General features: G+C 37.8%; 1 protein-coding gene across 2 annotated transcripts in view; it reads right to left on the minus strand.

The window, feature by feature from the left end:
* LOC128702718 (sushi, von Willebrand factor type A, EGF and pentraxin domain-containing protein 1) overlaps positions 1 to 22,023 on the minus strand; it is a 156,814-nt gene that overhangs the window by 106,983 nt on the left and 27,808 nt on the right. For both annotated transcript variants that reach the window (XM_070101987.1, XM_070101986.1), the window contains exons 5-21: positions 20,071 to 20,170; positions 18,890 to 19,066; positions 17,148 to 17,306; positions 16,785 to 16,964; positions 16,312 to 16,491; positions 15,688 to 15,882; positions 14,849 to 14,950; positions 13,882 to 14,028; positions 12,873 to 12,994; positions 10,513 to 10,627; positions 9,778 to 9,972; positions 9,339 to 9,430; positions 7,294 to 8,275; positions 5,761 to 5,943; positions 4,428 to 4,589; positions 1,296 to 1,457; positions 741 to 843 (exon numbers count right to left, since the gene is read on the minus strand). In XM_070101987.1, coding sequence (XP_069958088.1) covers positions 741 to 843; positions 1,296 to 1,457; positions 4,428 to 4,589; positions 5,761 to 5,943; positions 7,294 to 8,275; positions 9,339 to 9,430; positions 9,778 to 9,972; positions 10,513 to 10,627; positions 12,873 to 12,994; positions 13,882 to 14,028; positions 14,849 to 14,950; positions 15,688 to 15,882; positions 16,312 to 16,491; positions 16,785 to 16,964; positions 17,148 to 17,306; positions 18,890 to 19,066; positions 20,071 to 20,170 — 3,356 coding nt within the window. The remainder of the gene's footprint in view (positions 1 to 740; positions 844 to 1,295; positions 1,458 to 4,427; positions 4,590 to 5,760; positions 5,944 to 7,293; positions 8,276 to 9,338; positions 9,431 to 9,777; positions 9,973 to 10,512; positions 10,628 to 12,872; positions 12,995 to 13,881; positions 14,029 to 14,848; positions 14,951 to 15,687; positions 15,883 to 16,311; positions 16,492 to 16,784; positions 16,965 to 17,147; positions 17,307 to 18,889; positions 19,067 to 20,070; positions 20,171 to 22,023) is intronic.

The raw sequence follows: 22,023 nt of genomic DNA on the forward strand, positions 1-22,023 counted from the left end.
TTTGGTCAAAAAAGTGTAAGTCTTATAGAACTGGGTTTGTTGCTTGTTTTTAATGTTATGGTGAGTAATAAAATTATGATAGAGTTGTTGCTTTTGTTAATGTTTTGCTGATGGTATGAGGAGATTCTTGCAGTGGTAGTAAATTATTAATTTTTAAACTATGATGAAAATTACTAATGCTGATGTGGAGGTTACTGGGCTAGTGATTATAATAATTATAATAACAATAATTATAGGTAGTAGGTTGGTAGACAGCAACCACCCAGGGAGGTACTACAGTCCTGCCAAGTGAGTGTAAAACGAAAGCCTGTAATTGTTTTACATGATGGTAGGATTGCTGGTGTTCATTTTTCTGTCTCAAACATGCAAGGTTTCAGGTACATCTTGCTACTTCTATTTACACTTAGGTCACACAACACATACATGTACAAGCATATATATATACACACCCCTCTGGGTTTTCTTCTATTTTCTTACAAGTTCTTGCTCTTGTTTATTTCCTCTTACCTCCATGGGGAAGTGGAACAGAATTCTTCCTCCGTAAGCCATGCGTGTTGTAAGAGGCGACTAAAATGCCAGGAGCAAGGGGCTAGTAACCCCTTCTCCTGTATATACAGTATTACTAAATGTAAAAGGAAAAACTTTTGTTTTACCTTTTGGGCCACCCCGCCTTGGTGGGATACGGCCAGTGTGTTGAAAGAAAGAAGAATCATAATAATAATAATAATTCATTGTTATACCTGAAGCATTCAGTCTGGCCAGGATGATCTTGAAAGAAACCCACAGGACAATCAAAGCAAGGTTCCAGCCCTGTCTCTGACACCTTTCCCGCAATACACGATGCTACATAATGGAAAGTAACAAAGAAATGAGAAACATAATAGGTTAAATAATAAAAAAAGAGATAAAGATCAATTTATACACAGTATATATATTTTTGCAGTTTTTTCCTATGAGGATGAAATGTACAATTCTAATGAGAATATTGAAAAATTTCTATCCACTCTGACAACATCACAAATTATTTTTAAACATCACAAATTATTTCTAGCCTGTCTGTCTATATTTTCAGACCACACACACACACACACACACACACACACACACACACACACACACACACACACACACACACACACACACAAAGAGCAGCCTGGCTGATTTGTCTCATTTATAAGGGCTTTAGCATATTATTATGATGAATGCTGATAGACCATTCTGATTAAGTACTGTACTGCAACGTATACCGTTTTGACGAGGTATACCATCAGGAGGGCTGCCACGGTGCCACTTACGTTTGCACTCATCAATCAGCCAACTACCACGTCGCCAGGTGGTAGTGTCATGAGGGCAGGCAACACAGATCTTGGAGGCATACTCATCCTGGTAGTGCCCTATCTCACATGTAGTACATGGCTCCAGACCATCCTCAGAGAAAGACCCTGGTAGACACTGGGCTGGGGTGAGATGAGGAGAGTTCAGAGCTCATTAGTGATAGTCAGGTGTAATTATTATTATAAATTATTCTTTCTTCTTTCTTTCAACGCACTGGCCGTATCCCACCGAAGCAGGGTGGCCCAAAAAAGAAAAACGAAAGTTTCTCTTTATAAATTTAGTAATTTATACATAAGGGGTTACTAGCCCCTTGCTCTTGGCATTTAGTCACCTCTTACGATACGCATGGCTTACAGAGGAAGAATTCTGTTCCACTTTCCCATGGAGATAAGAGGAAATAAACAAGAACAAGAACTAGAAAGAAAATAGAAGAAAACCCCGAGAGGTGTGTATATATATGCTTGTACAAGTATGTGTAATGTGACCTAAGTGTAAGAAGAGGTTGCAAGACGTACCTGAAATCTTGCATGTTTCTTCTTTCTTTCTTTCAACACACCGGCCGTATCCCATCAAGGCAGGGTGGCCCAAAAGCAAAAACGAAAGTTTCTCCTTTTACATTTAGTAATATATACAGGAGAAGAGGTTACTAGTCCCTTGCTCCAGGCATTTTAGTCGCCTCTTACAACACGCATGGCTTACGGAGGAAGAATTCTATTCCACTTCCCCATGGAGATAAGAGGAAATAAACAAGAATAAGAACTAGAAAGAAAATAGAAGAAAACCCAGAGGGGTGTGAATATATGTAGTATATGCTTGTACATGTATGTGTAGTGTGACCTAAGTGTAAGTAGAAGTAGCAAGACGTACCTGAAACCTTGCATATTTATGAGACAGAAAAATGGACACCAGCAATCCTACCATCATGTAAAACAATTACAGTGGAACCTCGGCTTGCGAGTGCCCCACCATACGAGTTTTTCAGGATATGAGCAGTAGCTCGGTCAATTTTTTTTTGTTTCTGGATACGAGCAAAAATTCAGGATGTGAGCTTCCCCCTCAAGGAAGGTTCCTTGACAGTGGTGAGGGGCTTTTGATCTAGGGAACTGTCTGTGCTCCAGTTCCCTAAATTAAGCCTGAATACCTTCCATCCCCTCCCCCCACAGGTGTTGTATAATCCTATGGGTTTAGCACTTCCCCATTATAGTAATACTAATAATATAATAAAATAATGATATAATAATATAATAATAACAATATAATAATAATACGTATAATAATACTATAATAATAATAATTATAATAATACAGTGGACCCCCGGTATTTGATATTAATCCGTTCCTGAGAGCTCATCGAATACCGATAATATCGAAAACCAAATCAATTTTCCTCATAAGAAATAATGAAAATCAAATTAATCCGTGCAAGACACCCAAAAGTATGAAAAAAAAAAATTTTACTACATGAAATATTAAGTTTAATGCAATAGAATAATTACAATAACAATAAAATAATTGACACTTACCTTTAATGAAGATCTGGTGATGATTGATGGGATGGAAGGAGGGGAGAGGTGTTAGTGTTTAGAAGGGGAATCCCCTTCCATTAGGACTTGAGGTAGCAAGTCCTTTTCCAGGGTTACTTCCCTTCTTCTTTTAATGCCACTAGGACCAGCTTGAGAGTTACTGGACCTCTGTCGCACAACAAATCTGTCCATAGAGCTCTGTACCTCCCGTTCCTTTACGATTTGTCTAAAATGGGCCACAACATTGTCATTGTTAGGGTGATTTTCATCCATAAAGGTTTGCACTTCAACCCACTGTGCACACATTTCCTTAATTTTTGAAGTAGGCACAATGTATGGTATAGGCTTCTCAGGGTTAGCCCCAAACCCTTCAAAATCTTTTTTAATTTCCATACTAATTCTCACCCTTTTTACCACAGGGTTAGCACTAGAAGCTTTCTTGGGGCCCATGGTGACTTATTTTGCAGAAACAAGCACCAAACACAGTGATAATATGGATAATATGGAATGTACTGAATGTATCCTTAGATGCGCGCACACTGGCTGGCTTGTAAACATTGGCACACAAGGGGCAGTTCAGGCCACATGTGGACAGGTCTCGTACGAATCGTATCGAATACTGGGTTTTCAATCGAATACCGAGGAAATTTTTTTGCGATATAATGCATCGAATACCGGATTTATCGAATACTGATGCCATCGAATACCGGGGGTCCATTGTACGTACTATAATAATAAGCGAGCTTCGAAAGGCCATCACTAGATGGTAGTGAATACCACAACAATGCGGGAGTGGGAATGGCCGCCTCCACTTGTCACATAATGACATGTGTATTTTACTCATTTTAGAGTATATATCAGGTTTCTATGTTATTTATATTGTTTATTATATCACATTAGAAGAATTGTGATAGATAAATAAGCTGTAGAGTTGATATTAGCATTATATTGACAGTATTTTGTCCTGCCTCCTGAGAGCAGAAATTCCACTGGAACGAATTAATGGCATTTCAATTAATTTAAATAAAGAAAATTGACTCAGCATACAAGCAGATTGGGATACGAGCTAGATCATGGAACGGATTAAACTCATAAGACGAGGTTCCACTGTACAAGCTTCAGTTTTACGCTCACTTGGTAGGATGGCTGTACCTCCCTTGGCAGTTGTCTACCAGCCTACTACCTAGTATTATTATTATTATTTGCAAAAAAGTGTTAAAACCATGTTAGTGGAAATTGGTATCATTGTCCCTATGGCCCAATCTTAGACCAGGCCTCCTAAATTAGAAAGGAAACACCACAAGAATAAGAACTATTAAGAAATACATGGGAAAGTAAAATGTACAATGAATGTAAGTGGAAATTTTAAAGATTTACCTCTCTTGCTATATTTATGAGACAAAGTACACAACATTTAAGAGGAATTAATTTTTACACTTAGATGGTGAGAATGAAAAGGAAAAAGAAATGTGAAAGGTGTGTCCAGGTGCAAATATCCTAGGCCAAGCTTTAAAGTTACATTTGGGCATAAGTAAGACTAATTCAGAACAAGATATTAGCAAAACAAACCCTTGCAGTCCTGGTCACTCTTGGCATTGCCACTCTTGGTAGAAGTATTCTCAGGGCAAACGAGGCAGGAAACCTGCCCCTCCTGTGGCTGGAAGGAGCCCTGGGGGCATGGCAGACACTCCCGCAACACCACATTGAAGAATGTTCCCACAGGACATTTTACTGTTGGAGGAATTAGTTTTGAAGTGCCGTTTGCAATTAAGAAACAGAGCCATGGTGCATTAGCCATGGTCATATTAAAGTTTGTAATTATAATTTTAATTTCAATAATTAAACTTTTTTTTTTTAAGACACTGGCCATCTCCCACTGAGGTAGGGTGAACCAAAAAAGAAAAAAACACTTTCATCATCACTCACTCTATCACTCTCTTGCCAGAGGCATGCTGATACTACAATTTAGATGTCCCTCCAAACTGCAACATATCTCCACCCCTCCTTCAGAGTGCAGGCACTGTACTTCCCACCTCCAGGACTTAAGCCCACTTAACCGGTTTCCTTGAATCCCTTCATAAATGTTACCTTGCTCACACTCCAACAGCACATCAAGTTATAAAAACCACTTGCCTCCACTCACTCCGATGAAACACGCTCACACACACCTGCTGGATGTCCCAGCCCCTCGTGTACAAATATAAATAATAACACACACATATCTTAGAATTTATATAATTTTGTATTTTAGTGTTATGTATATAAGCAACTGCAAAATGACACTGAGTAGCGAGAACCAGTGATCAGAGGTGCTTAAGAAATCTCCATTCAAAATCAAAATATACAACCGTCTTGATCTGTTGTTTTGAACAAACCGACTGTATCCATTGGTGCATGTGTAATGTTTCCCAGTAAATTTAATGTAAACTGGCAATATATATAATGAATAAAATAAATTCCAGGAATATATATGTTAGTTACTTAATGGAAGTTCATGTGAAAATGCAAGTCTTTATATGTGAGGTTGCCAACATACAAATGAGTTTTTTTTTTTTCAATGCACCAGTCATCTCCCACTGAAGCAGGGTGACCTAAAAAGAAAAACAAAGGTTTTTCTTTTTACATGTAGTAATTTATACAAGAGAAATAGTTAACAAATGAGTTATGTGTATCAAACAACAGTATAAAAGATGGCTAAATTTCACAAATATTTATTTATGACATTTTGGCCACTGTAAAATTTGGTATGATTTCTAAATGGCCATCTGTAGGTGAATGTGTGTACCTTGGAGGCCTCCTGTATAATGATTACTATTACAAGAGGTGTTTTCAGAATGTGGTACTTTACAGGAGCGAGGCAGCTTGCTAAATAACACAGAAGAGAATGAGAATGACATCTTACCACATTGTCCATCTCTGGGCACACTGCCAGCCTCACAGATGAACTCTGGATGCTCCTTGAGTCTAATGGCTGCCACACGAAGCTGTCGCTCTCCAAAGCTGATGTCCAATTGTCCTGCCTCTGCTGCTTGCAACAAACCACCCATGGCTCCTTCCAGTTTATCCGTTGCTCCCGACCCATGACCTGTAAAAGAAAGAAAGGGGATAAATAACAAAAAAAGGCACAATACCGTGACTGGAACGATACACAAATAACCCGCACATAAAAGAGAGAAGCTTACGACGATGTTTCGGTCTGACTTGGACCATTTACAAAGTCACTTTGTAAATGGTCCAAGTCAGACCGAAACGTCGTCGTAAGCTTCTCTCTTTTATGTGCGAGTTATTTGTGTAAGAAAGGGGATGTGTTTTGTGAAGAATTTAAGACACTGACTAATAAATATTTTTAATTAACAATAAGATTAAAAAGAGGAAAAAAGAAGTGTTACGTTGCACAAAATACAGCAAAACATATAGGTACCCATCTCCAGACACTTGCAAATTAAAATTAAATAATATTTTCAATCTTGCAAAATACACAACATTCTCTACCACTAAATGACAGGACACTGAGTTGGTGTTACAATTTTCACTTTGCTATTCTAAACTGTTGTTAAATACTAGATTCTTCAGTCATTTTTTTGTTCATAAACATTGTATTTTCCCTTAAATATTTTATTACAAAATACAAATTTGAAATTCTTATTTTTTTTGGGGGGGGGGAGAAATCTTGTGATGCAAAGTTTAAGAAATAAAAATGAATAGTGAAAAGTCCTGTTATATAGAAATTATTTCTAGCTATAAGGATATTCCTCATAAGAAATGAAATGTAAAATTAGTACAAGAAAGTACTATACCCAAATGGGTCATATATAAAACAGTACAGTGGACCCCCGGTTAACAAACTTTTTTCGTTCCAGTAGTATGTTCAGGTGCCAGTACTGACCGAATTTTTTCCCATAAGGAATATTGTGAAGTAGATTAGTCCATTTCAGACCCCCAAACATACACGTACAAACGCACTTACATAAATACACTTACATAATTGGACGCATTTGGAGGTGATCGTTAAGCGGGGGTCCACTGTACTGTACTGTGAAATTCTATACAGCTAATTTAATCTTTCTCTTTAGGTACATACAGGTAATGTTTCATATCTACCTCTGTTATGATTTATGCTCAATATTAAATGTGAATATGTAGCAGTTTGGAGGGATATGTTGTGTATCTTTATACGTATATGCTTCTAAACTGTTGTATTCTGAGCACCTCTGCAAAAGCAGTGATAATGTGTGAGTGTGGTGAAAGTGTTGAATGATGATGAAAGTATTTTCTTTTTGGGGATTTTCTTTCTTTTTTGGGTCACCCTGCCTCGGTGGGAGACGACCGACTTGTTAAAAAAAAAAAAAAAAAAAAAAAAAAAAACAGAGTTAATAAAGTAGACACTAATGTTTAAAATAAATTACGCATGATGATTACTTCAGTCAAGTCTTACCTTCTACTCTGAATCGCACTTTGAAAGCCTTTTTGGCAAAGCCACGTCCAACATCTGTCGAGTAAGAGGCATCATAGTCGTATGAGGTTGAGCCCACATCATACTTCCCTGACTTCAGTACTGAAGACTGGCCTATGTTGCCATCAGCAAAGTTGCCACCAAGTGGGTATGGGCCCTCAGTCTGGTTTTCTTGTGAGCCAGAGCTATGGGTTGTCCACATGTGCTCTTGGCCAGAAGAGGTATGGGTATAGACAGAGCGGCGTTCTCCGACAGACTGGTCATCTGGAAGCTGAATGGGGTTGGGGTATCTTTCACTGCTGTTACTGCCAATTTCACTACCAGTGAGCCCTGAAATCTTCATGCCACTCAGCTTTTTCACAGCTAGTTCACGCAATGCCTCTGCTTTATCCTCTCCGAACTCTCGAGAGAAAGCTAACAAGAAGTCCTCAGTAGAGAATTCTCCATTATTAGACTTTAAACTAGAGAGGAATGATCCAAAATGAACTAAGCCAATATCTGATGTCATTGATCGAGAGATGATATCAATCAAGACTCCAAGATAGTTTTCCTCGGATTGTTTATTAGAATGACTAGGAGTCTCTTTCTCCACTCCACTGCCAAACAAATGGTCAAGGGAAAATCCAAATTGTCTCTTGTGACGCTCTCTGTTTTTGATATCTTCAAACTCAGGCAGCAGAGAGATGTCTCTCCTAACTCTCTGCCTTTTGGTCATTGTCATGGTGTCACCGCGCTTCCAGTACAACCAATCACCATCATCATTCTCCATGGGCCAGAAAGATGCAAGTAGATCCTTATTTATAGACCTCTTCCTCCTGTAGAACCCAACTGAGTTCAGTTCTTCCTCAGCCTCAGCGAGGATACTCTCACACACAGCCTCCACAGCAGCCACTTCACACACCACATCCTCATTACACATGGTGTTCAGTGCCTCTTCCAGCTTCTTTTCCATTTCATTCTCTATCTGGAAACACAGAAGGGCATAAAATAGTTTTTCCTTCACTTATTTATGTGATAATAGCCATTATCTTGACATAAAATAAAGTTTATATTATATATAAATGCTTATTCCATTTTTAATATGGTAAATACAATAGTCCCCCACTTAAACATTCATAGAATGTAATTTCAAATAACTGAAAAATATTGGACTTTTCAGCTTAATGACCAGTTTGGCACTTATATAATCACTTTCCAGGGGTGTGAATAAACATAATGTAATTTTAATAGAAATGTGAATATTTTATACCATACATCTGTATATTTTATATACAATCAAAGACAAAATTAATTAAAAAATAATTGTGAACATTTCCTATTCTTCTTCTTTCAACAAAACGGCCGTATCCCACCGAATCAGGGTGGCCCAAAAGGAAAAACGAAAGCTTCTCCTTTTAAATTTAGTAATATATACAGGAGAAAGGGTTACAAGCCCCTTGCTTCCACATTTCCTATTATAAGTTGTAATATAAAAACCACATTTCTTAACCAAATTGTACCAAACAAATAAGAATTCAGGATATGGGTGAGAAAGCCAATCTCTCATAAGAACATAAGAGCACTGCAGCAGGCTTACTGCCCCCATGGTAGGCACATTCAAGTCACACTCATTCAAGAAGGAAAGGACACTGCAGCAGACCTACTGGCCCAAGCTCGTCAGGTATAACTCGCACCCACTCATGTATTTGTCTAACCTATTTTTAAAAATACAAAGCATTTTAGCTTAAATGACATTACTCAGGGGTTTGTTCCACTCATCCACAGCTCTATTACTAAACCAATGCTTTCCTATGAGTACAGTGCAGTTATGAATTTAATCCTTCCCAAGAAACATGTAATAAGAATCAGATATGGAAATTACACAAACATGGCATTTAGAAAATGTGCATGAAAATAACCATCCTTACAAAAAAATTGTTTGTAAGCTGAAAAACTGGCAAATCAACTCATTTGTAAACTGAGAATCTCCTGCATCTGATTGAAAGGAGATATTCCTACTGGGTAGAGTACAAAGAATTTGGTCTCACCTGCCCCATGAAGAAGATATCATCACATACTGAGCCGTCATCATCCACCGCCATCTCCCCTGCCTGTGATATGGTGTTTGATATCGAAGTCACTGAAATTTAGCCCACATTCTATTTATTTTACTTACCATTACCTGAGAGTATGAGCAGCATAAAACAAATATATACAGTATACAAAGCAACCACACGGGGAGTTGAATGATAGCTCTAGACCTTTCGTCTTGCAATCAACTCATCGTCAGGAGCTTGCAGTGTTGCAAAAAACGAGGTTCAAGCAAATACGATCACACGGAATGCCTTTGCAAAGGCAATCCCTGTGATCGCATCTGCTTGGACCTCCTCTTTTCTGCAACACTGCAAGCTCCTGATGATGTGTTGATCACAACACATCATCCAATTATTTCTCAATTTGTTTCATATAAGAGAAGAAGAGATTTACCAGAGCAGTCAGGGAAGGGCATAGGGTTGTCATCAGGAAGCCAAATACCATCATAGGCACAGAAGTAATCCTGACGTGGACGCATAGCAAAGGCATAGCCATCATCACAAGTGAGTGTGCAGAAGACAGCTTCAGGGTTCTCAGTGCAGTTTGCAGCTCCATTGATGGGGTCCACAGGCAGCTGACAGGCGTGCTCTTTTAAGTCCAGAGGTGAGGGAGTAATGAGAGGAGGGAGATACTGTTGAGATATTCATCGATGAGCTAAGTCACTGTTATTAGAAGATATGAATGTTCAAATCTAAATGCTACATGCAAGTGTCATATATATTTGTAATATAACGAACAGTACAGTACTCTTTCCAATAAGTCAAAGAATATTGACCAAGCTAAAACTGAGTATCTTTCAAGTAATGGGTAGATATATGCAAATAACAAGTAAGAACTGTACATGAATGTAAAGAGAGCACAAGATTTGTTGTAATACCATTAACTTCTTAAAATAATAAACCTCTCAGTGCATCTAGCCTGTATAAATTTTCAGTACTCCAAAATCTATATTAAAAATCTCTAATATAGCTTTGGAGGCTCTGGAACTATCAAGCAAAGCTCTGCAGCTTCTCCTGAAGAGATTGAGAACCTACCCTGGAAAATCCTTAATTAAATAAGCATATATATATTTTTACTTGAGTAAGAGCATCAGTGAACATGAAGTGTCAACCTTGTGAGTTGTCTTACTTTGGACAGTGATGGTAATGTTACAGGAGGCAACATTGCCAGCCTCATCCACTGCCCAGTATTCCACCATGGTGTCACCTTGTGGGAACTGACCTGGCTCCTGTGACCGCGTAACCTGTAAAGAGGACCCCAATTTCAGTCATGGGACATTTACTGTTCACTACAAAAACACTACAAAAACTGCAAAAAGAATAAAAAATATACAAAAACACTATAAAAACTACAAAAACACTACAAAAACATTTTCCTAATACAAAGGGGAATTATGTTAAGCATCTACAGGTTAATGCTATTGTTATATCATCTTTAGAGTTTAACTGTCAAAAAACATGACAGAAATAACATCCAATTATTAATACAATACTGTTTGTTTGAATCCACTGTTGTATCTCTTTCTATGTTATGTTTCCAAAGGACAATACATGAAGAATAAAACTGCTTTACTACTATTGTTATTTATTGCTATTCTTACTGATGTCCCCATTTGCTAAATGGTAACATCAGGCTAGCCAAATACAGGTATTGCATCGTCACAATACAGCCTCTCCTCACTTAATGACGTACTCGTTTAATGACGACTCGAACATACGATGGGTTCTCTGATCAGAATGCATACCTAAATAATGTATATTAGAGCTGATTTCCTCTATTCTTCTTATTACAGTATACAGTACACTACTGTATAAACATTTAAAAATATGCTAAAAATGTTATAAATGGTACAAAGGTGACATTAAAACAATATCAGAGATGACTGACACAAACCCACTACCATTATAGTATGCTCCTTGTTTAGTGATGAATTCGTTTACCAACGTGGTCTTAGGAACGAAACTCTGGCGTTAAGTGAGGAAAGGCTGTATTTACATGCTGTGAATAGAATACAACACTCCTCATTTATGTATAACTTTTCTCACAGCTGTTTAATGAATTTCTGTCTAGGTGATTCAAGGCCCAAAGCAATCAATAGTTTATAGCAGTTAGAAGTCATTTTAGAGAATGATTAATAAGATGAGGTAGCCTGGAGAGCAAATGCACTTAGCAGTTAAAAACAAGAAAGAGATGTTTGATTGGGAGGTGGAGGTAGTGGAAAGATGGAGAGAATACGTATTGTGATGACTTGTTGAATGTTAGTGATGAAGGAGAGGCTGAAATGTCATACATGAGGCAGGGAGGGATAACACTGTACAGGAGTGAGGAGGATGGAGAGGGACAGGATGACAATGAGGGTGTATAAATCCGAGGTAGAAAGTAGGAGTCATCCCAGGATTAGGTGAAGTAAGAGAGACTTTCAGTTTTACAGGTTTAAACATTCAGCAAGCTTATGTGAGTGTGCTAAATAGAATCAAATAGAGAAGTGTTTTTTTTTAAAAGATATGCTGTTAAGAGGATGAGCAAGATAACTTTTACAAAGAGATTCAGGGAAAACTGGTTAGCTGGACTCAACTCCTAGAGGTGGGATGTTGAAGTCAGAGGGGTTATCTGAAATGTGATGTCAACACACTTCTGCCAAGACAGCAATTAAATGAATTATGGTGAATGTGTTATCTTCTTTGGGTCACCCTGCCTTGGTGGGAGACAGCCACTGAGTTAAAAAAAAAAATTTAAATGTTAAATAGCAGTTGCATATTTTGTGAATAAACTTTTAAACTACAAAATGAGGTTCAAGTCCTTGTCCCTGTCTTCAAAAATCTCTTAACTACCCCAGCAGTGGTTTATGTTGCAAACAAACTCACTCAAACACATTAAAATATCTTCAATACATGTATTTACTTTTTTAGGGGGTTAACTTTAACACGAATGCATATTAAATAACGTAAATATCAAAATTGTAGGTAGTAGGTTGGTAGACAGCAACCGCCCAAGGAGGTACTACCGTCCTGCCAAGTGAGTGTAAAACGGAATCCTGTAATTGTTTTACATGATGGTAGGATTGCTGGTGTCTTTTTCTGTCTCTTTAAACATGCAAGATTTCAGGTACGTCTTGCACTTAGGTCACATTACACATACTTGTACAAACATATATATACACACCCCTCTGGGTTTTCTTCTATTTTCTTTCTAGTTCTTGTTCTTGTTTATTTCCTCTTATCTCCATGGGGAAGTGGAACAGAATTCTTCCTCCGTAAGCCATGCGTGTTGTAAGAGGCGACTAAAATGCCAGGAGCAAGGGGCTAGTAACCCCTTCTCCCGTATAAATTACTAAATTTAAAAAGAGAAACTTTCGTTTTTCTTTTTGGGCCACCCTGCCTTGGTGGGATACGGCCGGTTTGTTGAAAAAAAAAATCAAAATGGTAAACAATACTGTATTTGCAAGTTGAAACAATAACATTAAAGAGTGAAATGGTGACACTGCTTACCTGGACAGCCTTGCCAGAGTTATCAGAGAAAATAGGTTCCTCCCAGTAGACATCAACATCCTCTTCATGAGATAGGAAAATAGGTGGAGAGTCGCACCAGTCCACGCGAGGTGCCTCCTCATCTAGAGAAAACAACACCAGTTTAAAAATTATATTTTGAATTCTTTGCTTCTACATATACTATATTATAATTCTTTTTCTTCTCTATGGGGGAGTGGAAAAGAATTCTTCCTCCATGAGCCATGAGTGTTGTAAGAGGTGACTAAAATACCAGGAGCAAGGAGTTAGTAAACCTTTCTGCATTAATTACTAAATATAAATGTAAAAGAAGAGAAACTTTTTTGAAAGTATTTCTTCTTTTAGAGGCCATCCTGCCTCAGTGGGAGATCGCCAGTGTCTTAAAAAAAAAAAATTCTTTATTTGGAAGAGGTTTAAGATTGATAAAACAGATGAAAAAGACAGAGAACTCAAAAGAGTAAATTTGATTTGAGAAAAAAAAATTTAATTATACACCAACTTATGTAAAATATAATGAGAGAATATGAATTTACATCAATTTTTTTATTTAACAGAAAAACAATGCACAAAACTCATAAATTAGAATACCGTGTATACCAGTACTATAAGAGACGGAAGATTTTGTATGAGAATAGTGAATTACTGTTCATACCAGCCTCAATATACGTAACCAGAGTGGGAGCTGTGAACCTACAGTGATTGGGGATAAATTTTTATTTTGTGGGTAGATTATAAATTAGCAAGCCTCAAGAAGTAGAGCAAATACTGTTGAATTGCATCAATCCAAAAAAAGTATGGTACCTCTTTGTGGGACTTTCTGAAGTTGTCGTGTATATGATAAAATGGTACAGGAACTGAAAATGAGAGAATACACATTGAATAAAACAGTGCTTCTCTTCAAGGTCCTATATGCTTGCAGCTTGAGGTGTAGTACAAGATTCACTTAACCTACAATCCCTCTTATGGAATCCAAATGCTTTGCCAACCTTACCTACAACTGTGATGGAGAACTGACAGGAGGCCTTGTTGCCCAACTTGTCCTTTGCCACATAGGTGATGGTGTGGGTGCCAATGTTTAGTTTCATAGGCTGTGTTGTGGCTGGGATTGTTGTCAGCCATACCTTGGCCTTCGAGTTGTCTGCAGGGATATTACATATGTAGTATATACAACCATGACATTAAGTAAGAGTAGTGATTAATAGTAAGAGGTTATTATTTATGAGGAGGAGGAAGGAAGATGTCTAGATCAATTTTTTAAGAGGTGATAAATGAATTCAAAACACATGTTGATGACAATGGTATCAAGATAATTGAGAAGAGAGAAGGGGATTATTCATTAATAGTGGATTGGATGGGATAAAGGTTTAGTGTACACTCAGAGATAAGAAGGTTCCTGGTGATGAGAAATTGAAGTTTCTTGGTTATGAGGAGGGAAAAAAGGATGGTTGTATCTTATTGTGGAAAGAATGGTTTACAGTATACAACAAAGGAAAGAGGTTGAATTTTTTTTTTATTAGCTCATGTGAGGAATAGAGCACATTTCTTAGATTATTGCAGGGAGGAAGTGATTTTTTGACAAGCTCTGCAAAAAGTTAGTAGGCTTTGGTTAAAAAGTTTTTAACTGGATTTGATTAAGAAATTTTGCTTTAAAAGAATAAAAGTTAGATTTGGTTAAGAAAATTTCTAGGCAACTTGTGTCAGAAGATAATTAAATAACCTTTAATAACATAAGATAATATGTTTAATATGATGTACAGTGGACCCTCGACTAACGATATTAATTGGTACCCGAGTACGAATATCGTTAGTCGAGTTTTTTTTAGCGTTAGTCGAGGCAAAATGTTAGCGTTAACATGTATCGTTAGTCGGATTTAACGTTAGACGATGCCATCGTTGGTCGAGGGTCCACTGTATATTGAAATCTTGAAAAATTCACAGCATAAATAACACTGAATGACCTTTAACAAACGGAGCATCCCAGGTGACCATGGCAAAGCTCTCATGTGGGTCTGTCGTCAATGTCACGTTTGCTGGGCACTGCAGCACCGGCGGTGTCACATCTGGAGCAGAACACGGTCATTACATTTCAAAATTGAAATACAGTGGTACCTTGAGTTATGAACTTAATTTGTTCCAGAAGGCTGTTCGAGTGTCGATGCCGAACAAATTTGTTTCCATAAGGAATAATGAAAATTAGATTACAGTAATCCATTTCAGACCCCCAAAAATACACTTACAAAAGCACTTACAAAAATACAATTACATAACTGTTCGAGCTGGGAGCTGCTTGTATCTCAAGGTACCACTGTAATGTGAGGAGGAAGTAAAAATACCAAGATGTAAAGAAAACTACTCAAGATATAAATTTGGCGATGGTATATTTGATGATGCAAATCATATGAAGTATTGGTGCCAGTAGAACACATGGACATAAAATTCCTGACACCCTAGCAATACAAATTCTGAGAATTGAAATTATGCCTTGCTAACATATTAGTGCTATGACAGTATGAATGAAATAACACTGGAAAGGTGAAGAGTGGGCAGACTGTATATCTCTAGACTGTCAGACATCTTTTACATGGTAAAGCACTCATCCTCACACCATGAACTGATCATAAAGCTTCAACCACACACTTGATCAAAATCATCCACACACACACACCACCACCTGCTAACAAAGCCTCAAACACACACTTGCTCAAAATTTTCTACGTACCAACACCTACTCATAAAACTTCAACCATACACTTGCTCACAATCATCCAGACCCCAGCAACTGTTCATAAATACCCACCTACACACTTTGGAGTTTTATGACCACCTGACCAGATGCCAGGGTCAACACAGGTGGTCTTTACGGGGCCGCTGAGCTGGTAGCCAGGGTCACATGCAAACTCACACCTTGTCCCATACTTTGATTTAGAGGTGGTACAAGAGGCAGGGCGCACCTGGCCATGGCGTGGCAATGAAAGTGATGGGCAGAAGATAGCTGTAATCAGGTAAAATGTGATTAAGTGGTGTAGGACGAGTTAAACCATGCCTCGCTGAACGAGGCAAGATATGGAGGACTGACTTATTCAGAGACAAACACATAACAAGGATGAATAAGACTGGTCAGAATATTATATGTCATATATTGTAGTGAACTAGAATCAGGACAACTGTGAGTGAATCAAGGATGCGCAGAAGGATATAATATTGATACAAAGTAATGTTCACATTGTCAATAACCGTAATGTGCTGTAACACCTGTCACTATGTGTTGCTTATAGACTATTCCCAATGGAATATGATGAAATATGCAGACCAGACTTTCTAAGGTGTATATTATTCAATCAACCACTATCATATGACTCAGGTTAAATTAACCGCAGTAGGCATGTTAATCTTTCAATGTAACATCTTTACAGCAACTCACGCTTGCAGTATGCTGAGATGCCATCCCACATTGCAACAGGGAGGCAGGTTCTTGTCTTAGAGCCAACAAGTTGGTAGCCTGGGTCGCAGGTGAAGTGGCACTCAGTGTCCATGGTAAGGTGAGTCTGAGAACACACCATTGTTCCATGTTCCATTGGCTGCAGCTTGGGGCAAGACTTCACTGTCAACCCAACAAGGTAATGTGTTAGTAGCCAGGAATGAAGCTTAGCTTTCTTTGTCTAGCTATTATAAATGATTTTTAGCAAATCAGTTGTATGCAATATGTTGGGAAACTAGGGAGGCTATTAAAAAGAATCTGCAGTCTAAGAGTTACTAAGAGGAGTAACCATTATTGACATAAAAATTTAACTAAGTAAACATTTTGCTTATCTTGAGAATTCATAAAATGGCTGGTTACTAGGGATATATACTATGGGGCAATAACTTAGAAACACGCCACTTTGGAGTACTGACTAACACACTGGGTGTCTCCACCGCTCCACACGCCATCCTCGCCACAAAGTCTAATGGAGGAGCCTTGGAGAGTAAAGCCTGGGTTACAGCGAACACCACAAGCAGCATTAACCACATTGTTGCAGGTGTTGCGCACAAAGTAGCCATTCTCTGGGGGTACCAGCACTGGGCACTGTAACACTGTCAAGGAAAGACCAAGCAAACATGTGAATACCTGCCTGCATCTGCATTCTCCTTATATTTTTTTATATTATCATTATTATTATTTAGTGAAATAAGCCATAAAACTAATTACAAATAATTTGTAAATACAGTACTGAAGTGCTAACATAAATGTCTTAAACGTTTCGTAAGTGAACTCACTCATGCACTGCATGCCGACTTGGTTGTAGCCTCTCTTACAGTAGCACTGCTGAGACGAAGTAGAAGCCTGAACGCTCATCATTTGGGGATCAGGACATGGCTTACATGATGATACATCCCCTGGCCCCTGTGTGTCCTTGTATGTCCCCGCTGGACATGCTGCATCAGAAAATCAAGATGGAAAATATCTCAATATGCATAGTACACACATGTACTCAAGTCTGGTAAAAGTTGATCAAGCTGGCTGTCATATTTAAATGATAAATGTATTGATATTTGCTGTTTAGAAGGATAACTAAACTGTCATATCTGCAAGTCTCTGGCAACACAGTGATAGTGTAAATGATGGTGAAAGCGTTTCTTTTTCAGGTCACCCTGCCTTGGTGGGAGGTGTTAACAAAAAAGTGTATTTAAATTTCAAACTGTGCTTACATGTGTCAAATAATGCATAATTCATAGCACAATCTAATATGAATGATAATTGAATAAATTAACTCTAATTAGGAGACTTAGGCAATTCCTACAGCCTTTTAATAAGACCTCGTTTTAGCTCGAATAATCCAAAAGTTGACCTAGGATTGTGCATCCCGTACTTTACTTAACTCTTCTAATAAGACAACGAGACTGAATCAGGCACTCTCAGTCTTATTACGAGGCTATATTAACTATCTAAGCGTCTTGATTAGACTGAATTTATATCCAGTAATTATTTCTGAAACATGAATGCTATAGATTATGTAATAATAATAATGTAATATAATAATATCTTTACCAGGTATACAGGCCTAGCTGACTTCAGTGACATACTACTCTATAGAAAGCCACTTGTTATGCAGAGCAAATTAGGTTAGTTTTGTCCCAGGATGCGACCTACACCAGTCGACTAACTCCCAGGTACCCATTTTACTGATGGGAAACACAGACAACTGGTGTAAGGTAACACAACCAATGTTTCTACCCTCGCTGGGAATCAAACCCAGACACTTGGTGTGTGAAGTGAGAGTGTTAGTCACCAGGCTTTAACATATACAAACAAAAAATATTGACAATGCAAATGAGTTATAATATGTTAATAACTCAATGGCTGTCTTCCTTTTCAACCAATGTAAATATGTATACTCTTTTATGCAACTGTTTCTTACCATTGGCGTAGGGCAGTGTTATTCACTAATTTTTGCAAGAGAGCCACTTCGGTTAAACACATTGAGAGAGCCACAGCTACTGCAAGTTAGCGTAACTCAACTAAATTAAGTAGTACTGAGCTGCTAGTGCAATATAGTAAATGAGAAAAGTTAGACATGGTAATATTAGCCTGCATATCTTGTTATTGGGCGGCTCGCGAGCCACGCAATGAATACCACTGGCGTAGGGTCAAAATCCAATTCCCAGTTTAGCAAGAATTAGAGAACATAGTTTTAAAACTTTCTGAAATTATGTAGGAATGCCCTAATTAATGTCAGTATATTATTTTTTGTTTGTGATTGGCCCTGCCATGTTGCACATCCCAAAATAAATGTAATAGTTTTGCCAATATGTCCTAAAATAACAATTTTCACTAAAATATAAATGTGCCACTATATAGATAGCATGCTTGTATTCAGAATATTGTGGGGTTTTGCAAAAGGATTGAATCTCCATGTTAGCAACAGTTATTAAGCCACAATACAATTATCTTTAATTTTATTACTTATTTATGCTGCATGACTTGCTTAAATAAATGAACTGAATAACTTGACACTTACGTCTACAGTCGCCTCGGAGCCCTGTGCCATAGTAGCCCTTGCGGCAGGTGCAGGCAAAGTGCCCCGTGTGCGTGCCACAGGTACAAGTGGCATAGGGGTCACAGCAGTAGTCCTCCGCCTGGCATAGCTTGAGGCAAGACCGTGGATCCTGCTCCATTAAGACCCCACTGTGAAGATCTGTAAAGTATGATAAACTATTAATGCAGGAACATGACAGTAATAAAAGCTGGATTATTATTACGTATTATTATTATTATTATTACACCTTGAACTTAAAGTTCTAGATTCCTTTTAATAATTAAAACATTTAAAAATAGTAGTTATGTTTTCAAACTCAACAGTTTACTTTATGGATGGGGCTAGACTATCTAACCAGCCAGGCTGTGGCTCGTACGTTGGTTTGCGTGCAGCCAGCAGTAACAGCCTGATTGATCAGGCTCTGATCCACCAGGAGGCCTGGTCACAGACCAGGCCGCGGGGGCGTTGACCCCCGGAACTCTCTCCAGGTAAACTCCAGGTAAACTAATTTAAATCTATATTCTGCATTAGTATTACAATCAAAACTAAGCACTAAACCCACAAGGTATAAAAACTGGAGCTATTATCTTCTGTCTTATTAATGAATTACAAAACCAACAAGTAGATATGCAAATAAGACACACATGCAACTCTTTGAGTATCACCTTCTCAAGGCTGAGGGACTGATCATCTCAGACCCTCTTTATGTCTTCCACCATCTCCAGTATTATTCTCAGTATGTGACTGATAAAGCCACTGGTTGACAAAACATTTTCAAAATAAGGCTAGCAAAGTGTTGCACATGCATCTTATTTACTAACCTTCTCCCTGCTGCAACATACTTTCATAATCTTAACGTATAAATCCTCTCTTGTGTTCAGTCATGTCTGAAATCTTATAACTCACCTATTTATTAAATACATTACAGTATGTGAAGACTTAGAACTATAGCATTTAATACAATTTATTATAATCTTAGGGAAACGCTTAAATCCATAAGTATCATATAACACCAAGAGAATTGATAAGTTAAATAGGTTTGCTTGTAAAGGGAAGCTAACTCCAATTTCAAGGGGCAAAAGTCCTTTGCTAGCATCAAGGCACCCCAATGAAAAGAACAACTACAATATATATAATGCAAATTATAGGTGTTAATACTGTACCCTCATGTAGAGCTCTTCTGGCCAGAGCCTCAAACTCTTCAAAGGAGTCCAGGATATAGGAATGTTCCTCCTTTGGCACCGATGCCATATCATACAACTCCTGAAAAATTACATAAAACACATTAGTAAACTAATATATATAGACAGCAATTGTGACCTACTGTTGTTGACAAAACCCTAATGGAAATAAGTCGCTTTGACTTTTTGGGGTTATTCTATGTAATTTACACATGTTACTATGTTTGGTAATTTGTGTTATCATGGGGAGCACTAAATCCATAGGGATTATAAAGTGCCTGGGGGGGATGGATGGCATTCAGGGTTAATTCAGGGAATTGAAGCACAAATCCATTTCCTTTGATCAAGAGCCCCTCACCAGTATCAAGGAACCTCCCTTGAGGGGATAATTTGTGTAACTGTATTTATGTGTACCTGTACCTAAATAAATTTATGAAAAAATACTATTTGCATCCTTTTGTAAGCTTAAGTGCCATTGTTATGACCTCTGTACTCACAACACATGCACAGTTTAAAAAGTGGGTATGACAGGGCTCCAGAGGTCAAAAACTAAGTTTTGGTAGTGTTGATTACAACAGGGCCAGGAGCTGTGTCTCGACCCCCTCCCCCACACAGGCAACTCTGGGTAATTAACTATTACAAGTAATTAATTACAGCTTATGAAGTAAATTACAAAAAAGCAATTTAAAGTTTTTATTTAGATGAAGACAATATTTAAAATTAAACTGTGGCAAAGTTAAATTAAAATATTCCCAACACATAATAAAAAAAATGGGATAATGACCCAGAAAAAAAATAAGAGAAATTGTCTTATTTCTCTAAAGATTTTTCACTTACAATAATAAATTTTCCAATAGTCTTGAGGATACTTACACAATACATTATGTAAATTTAACTCAGGATAACCAAATAAAGTCAAAATATATTTCTACAAGATAACCCCCCCCCCTAAAAAAAAAAGTCAAAGTGACTTATTTCCATTAGTCCTGTTAACCTTCGTCTACTACAGGTCATTCGTACCTTTTTTTTTCATTTCACTGACGATGTTTCCTAGTAGTTATCACCACCAAGGTCACTAGCACTGACCTTCAACCCCAAAATACAGACCAAAATAAGTTGTCTAGGTCAGCACCATGTTACCCTCAGGTCAACCATTGAAATCTGACAATAATTCGTCTTTTGGTAACAAATAATACAAATATTTACAAGGTTATTTATACTGAGTGTGTGTAAGTCATTGATGACCCGGTGTGTGTGAATTAAATATTAATTAAGTGTCCAGGAAGACAAATATGACCAATTAAAGGCAACTGAGAGAGAGTAACATAGCTAATTACCGTCACACACACACCCTAAGGTTTCCAAGTCTGTTCTTTGTAAATTATGAAGTATATTAGTGTATTAAATGCCAGGAAATTGTATAGTAAAATTACAGATCCACCTGTGGATTCCATCATACACTGATATTCAAATATATGAGAACTTTTGAGTTGGAAAGGTTATGTCTTGAAGGAGACAGTCCTTTGATAGTTTAATAGTATTTTTGCCTTTAATAATATCTTTATTTACTACAAGTACAAAGTCTAGCTGACATCAATGACATACTACTATGTAGAAAGCTGGTTATGCTGAGCATTTCGGGCAAATTAGGTCAGTTTTGTCCCAGGATGCGACCCACACCAGTCCACTAATACCCAGGTACCCATTTTACTGATGGGTGAACATAGACAACCGGTGTAAAGAAACACTCCCAATGTTTCTACCCTCGCTGGGAATCGAACCCAGACTTCGCCGTGTGAAGCGAGAGCTTTAACTACCAGGCCACGGGCGACGAGCAGCCAGGCGTCTGTGTTGGTTCCTTGGTTGAAGAATATGACATTTGTGCAACATTTGGGAATCTTTAATGAGGAAACGTTTCGCCGGCCAGTGAAAGAT

Source organism: Cherax quadricarinatus, chromosome 79 (genome assembly GCF_038502225.1).
Source record: "Cherax quadricarinatus isolate ZL_2023a chromosome 79, ASM3850222v1, whole genome shotgun sequence".
Lineage (NCBI taxonomy): Eukaryota > Metazoa > Arthropoda > Malacostraca > Decapoda > Parastacidae > Cherax > Cherax quadricarinatus.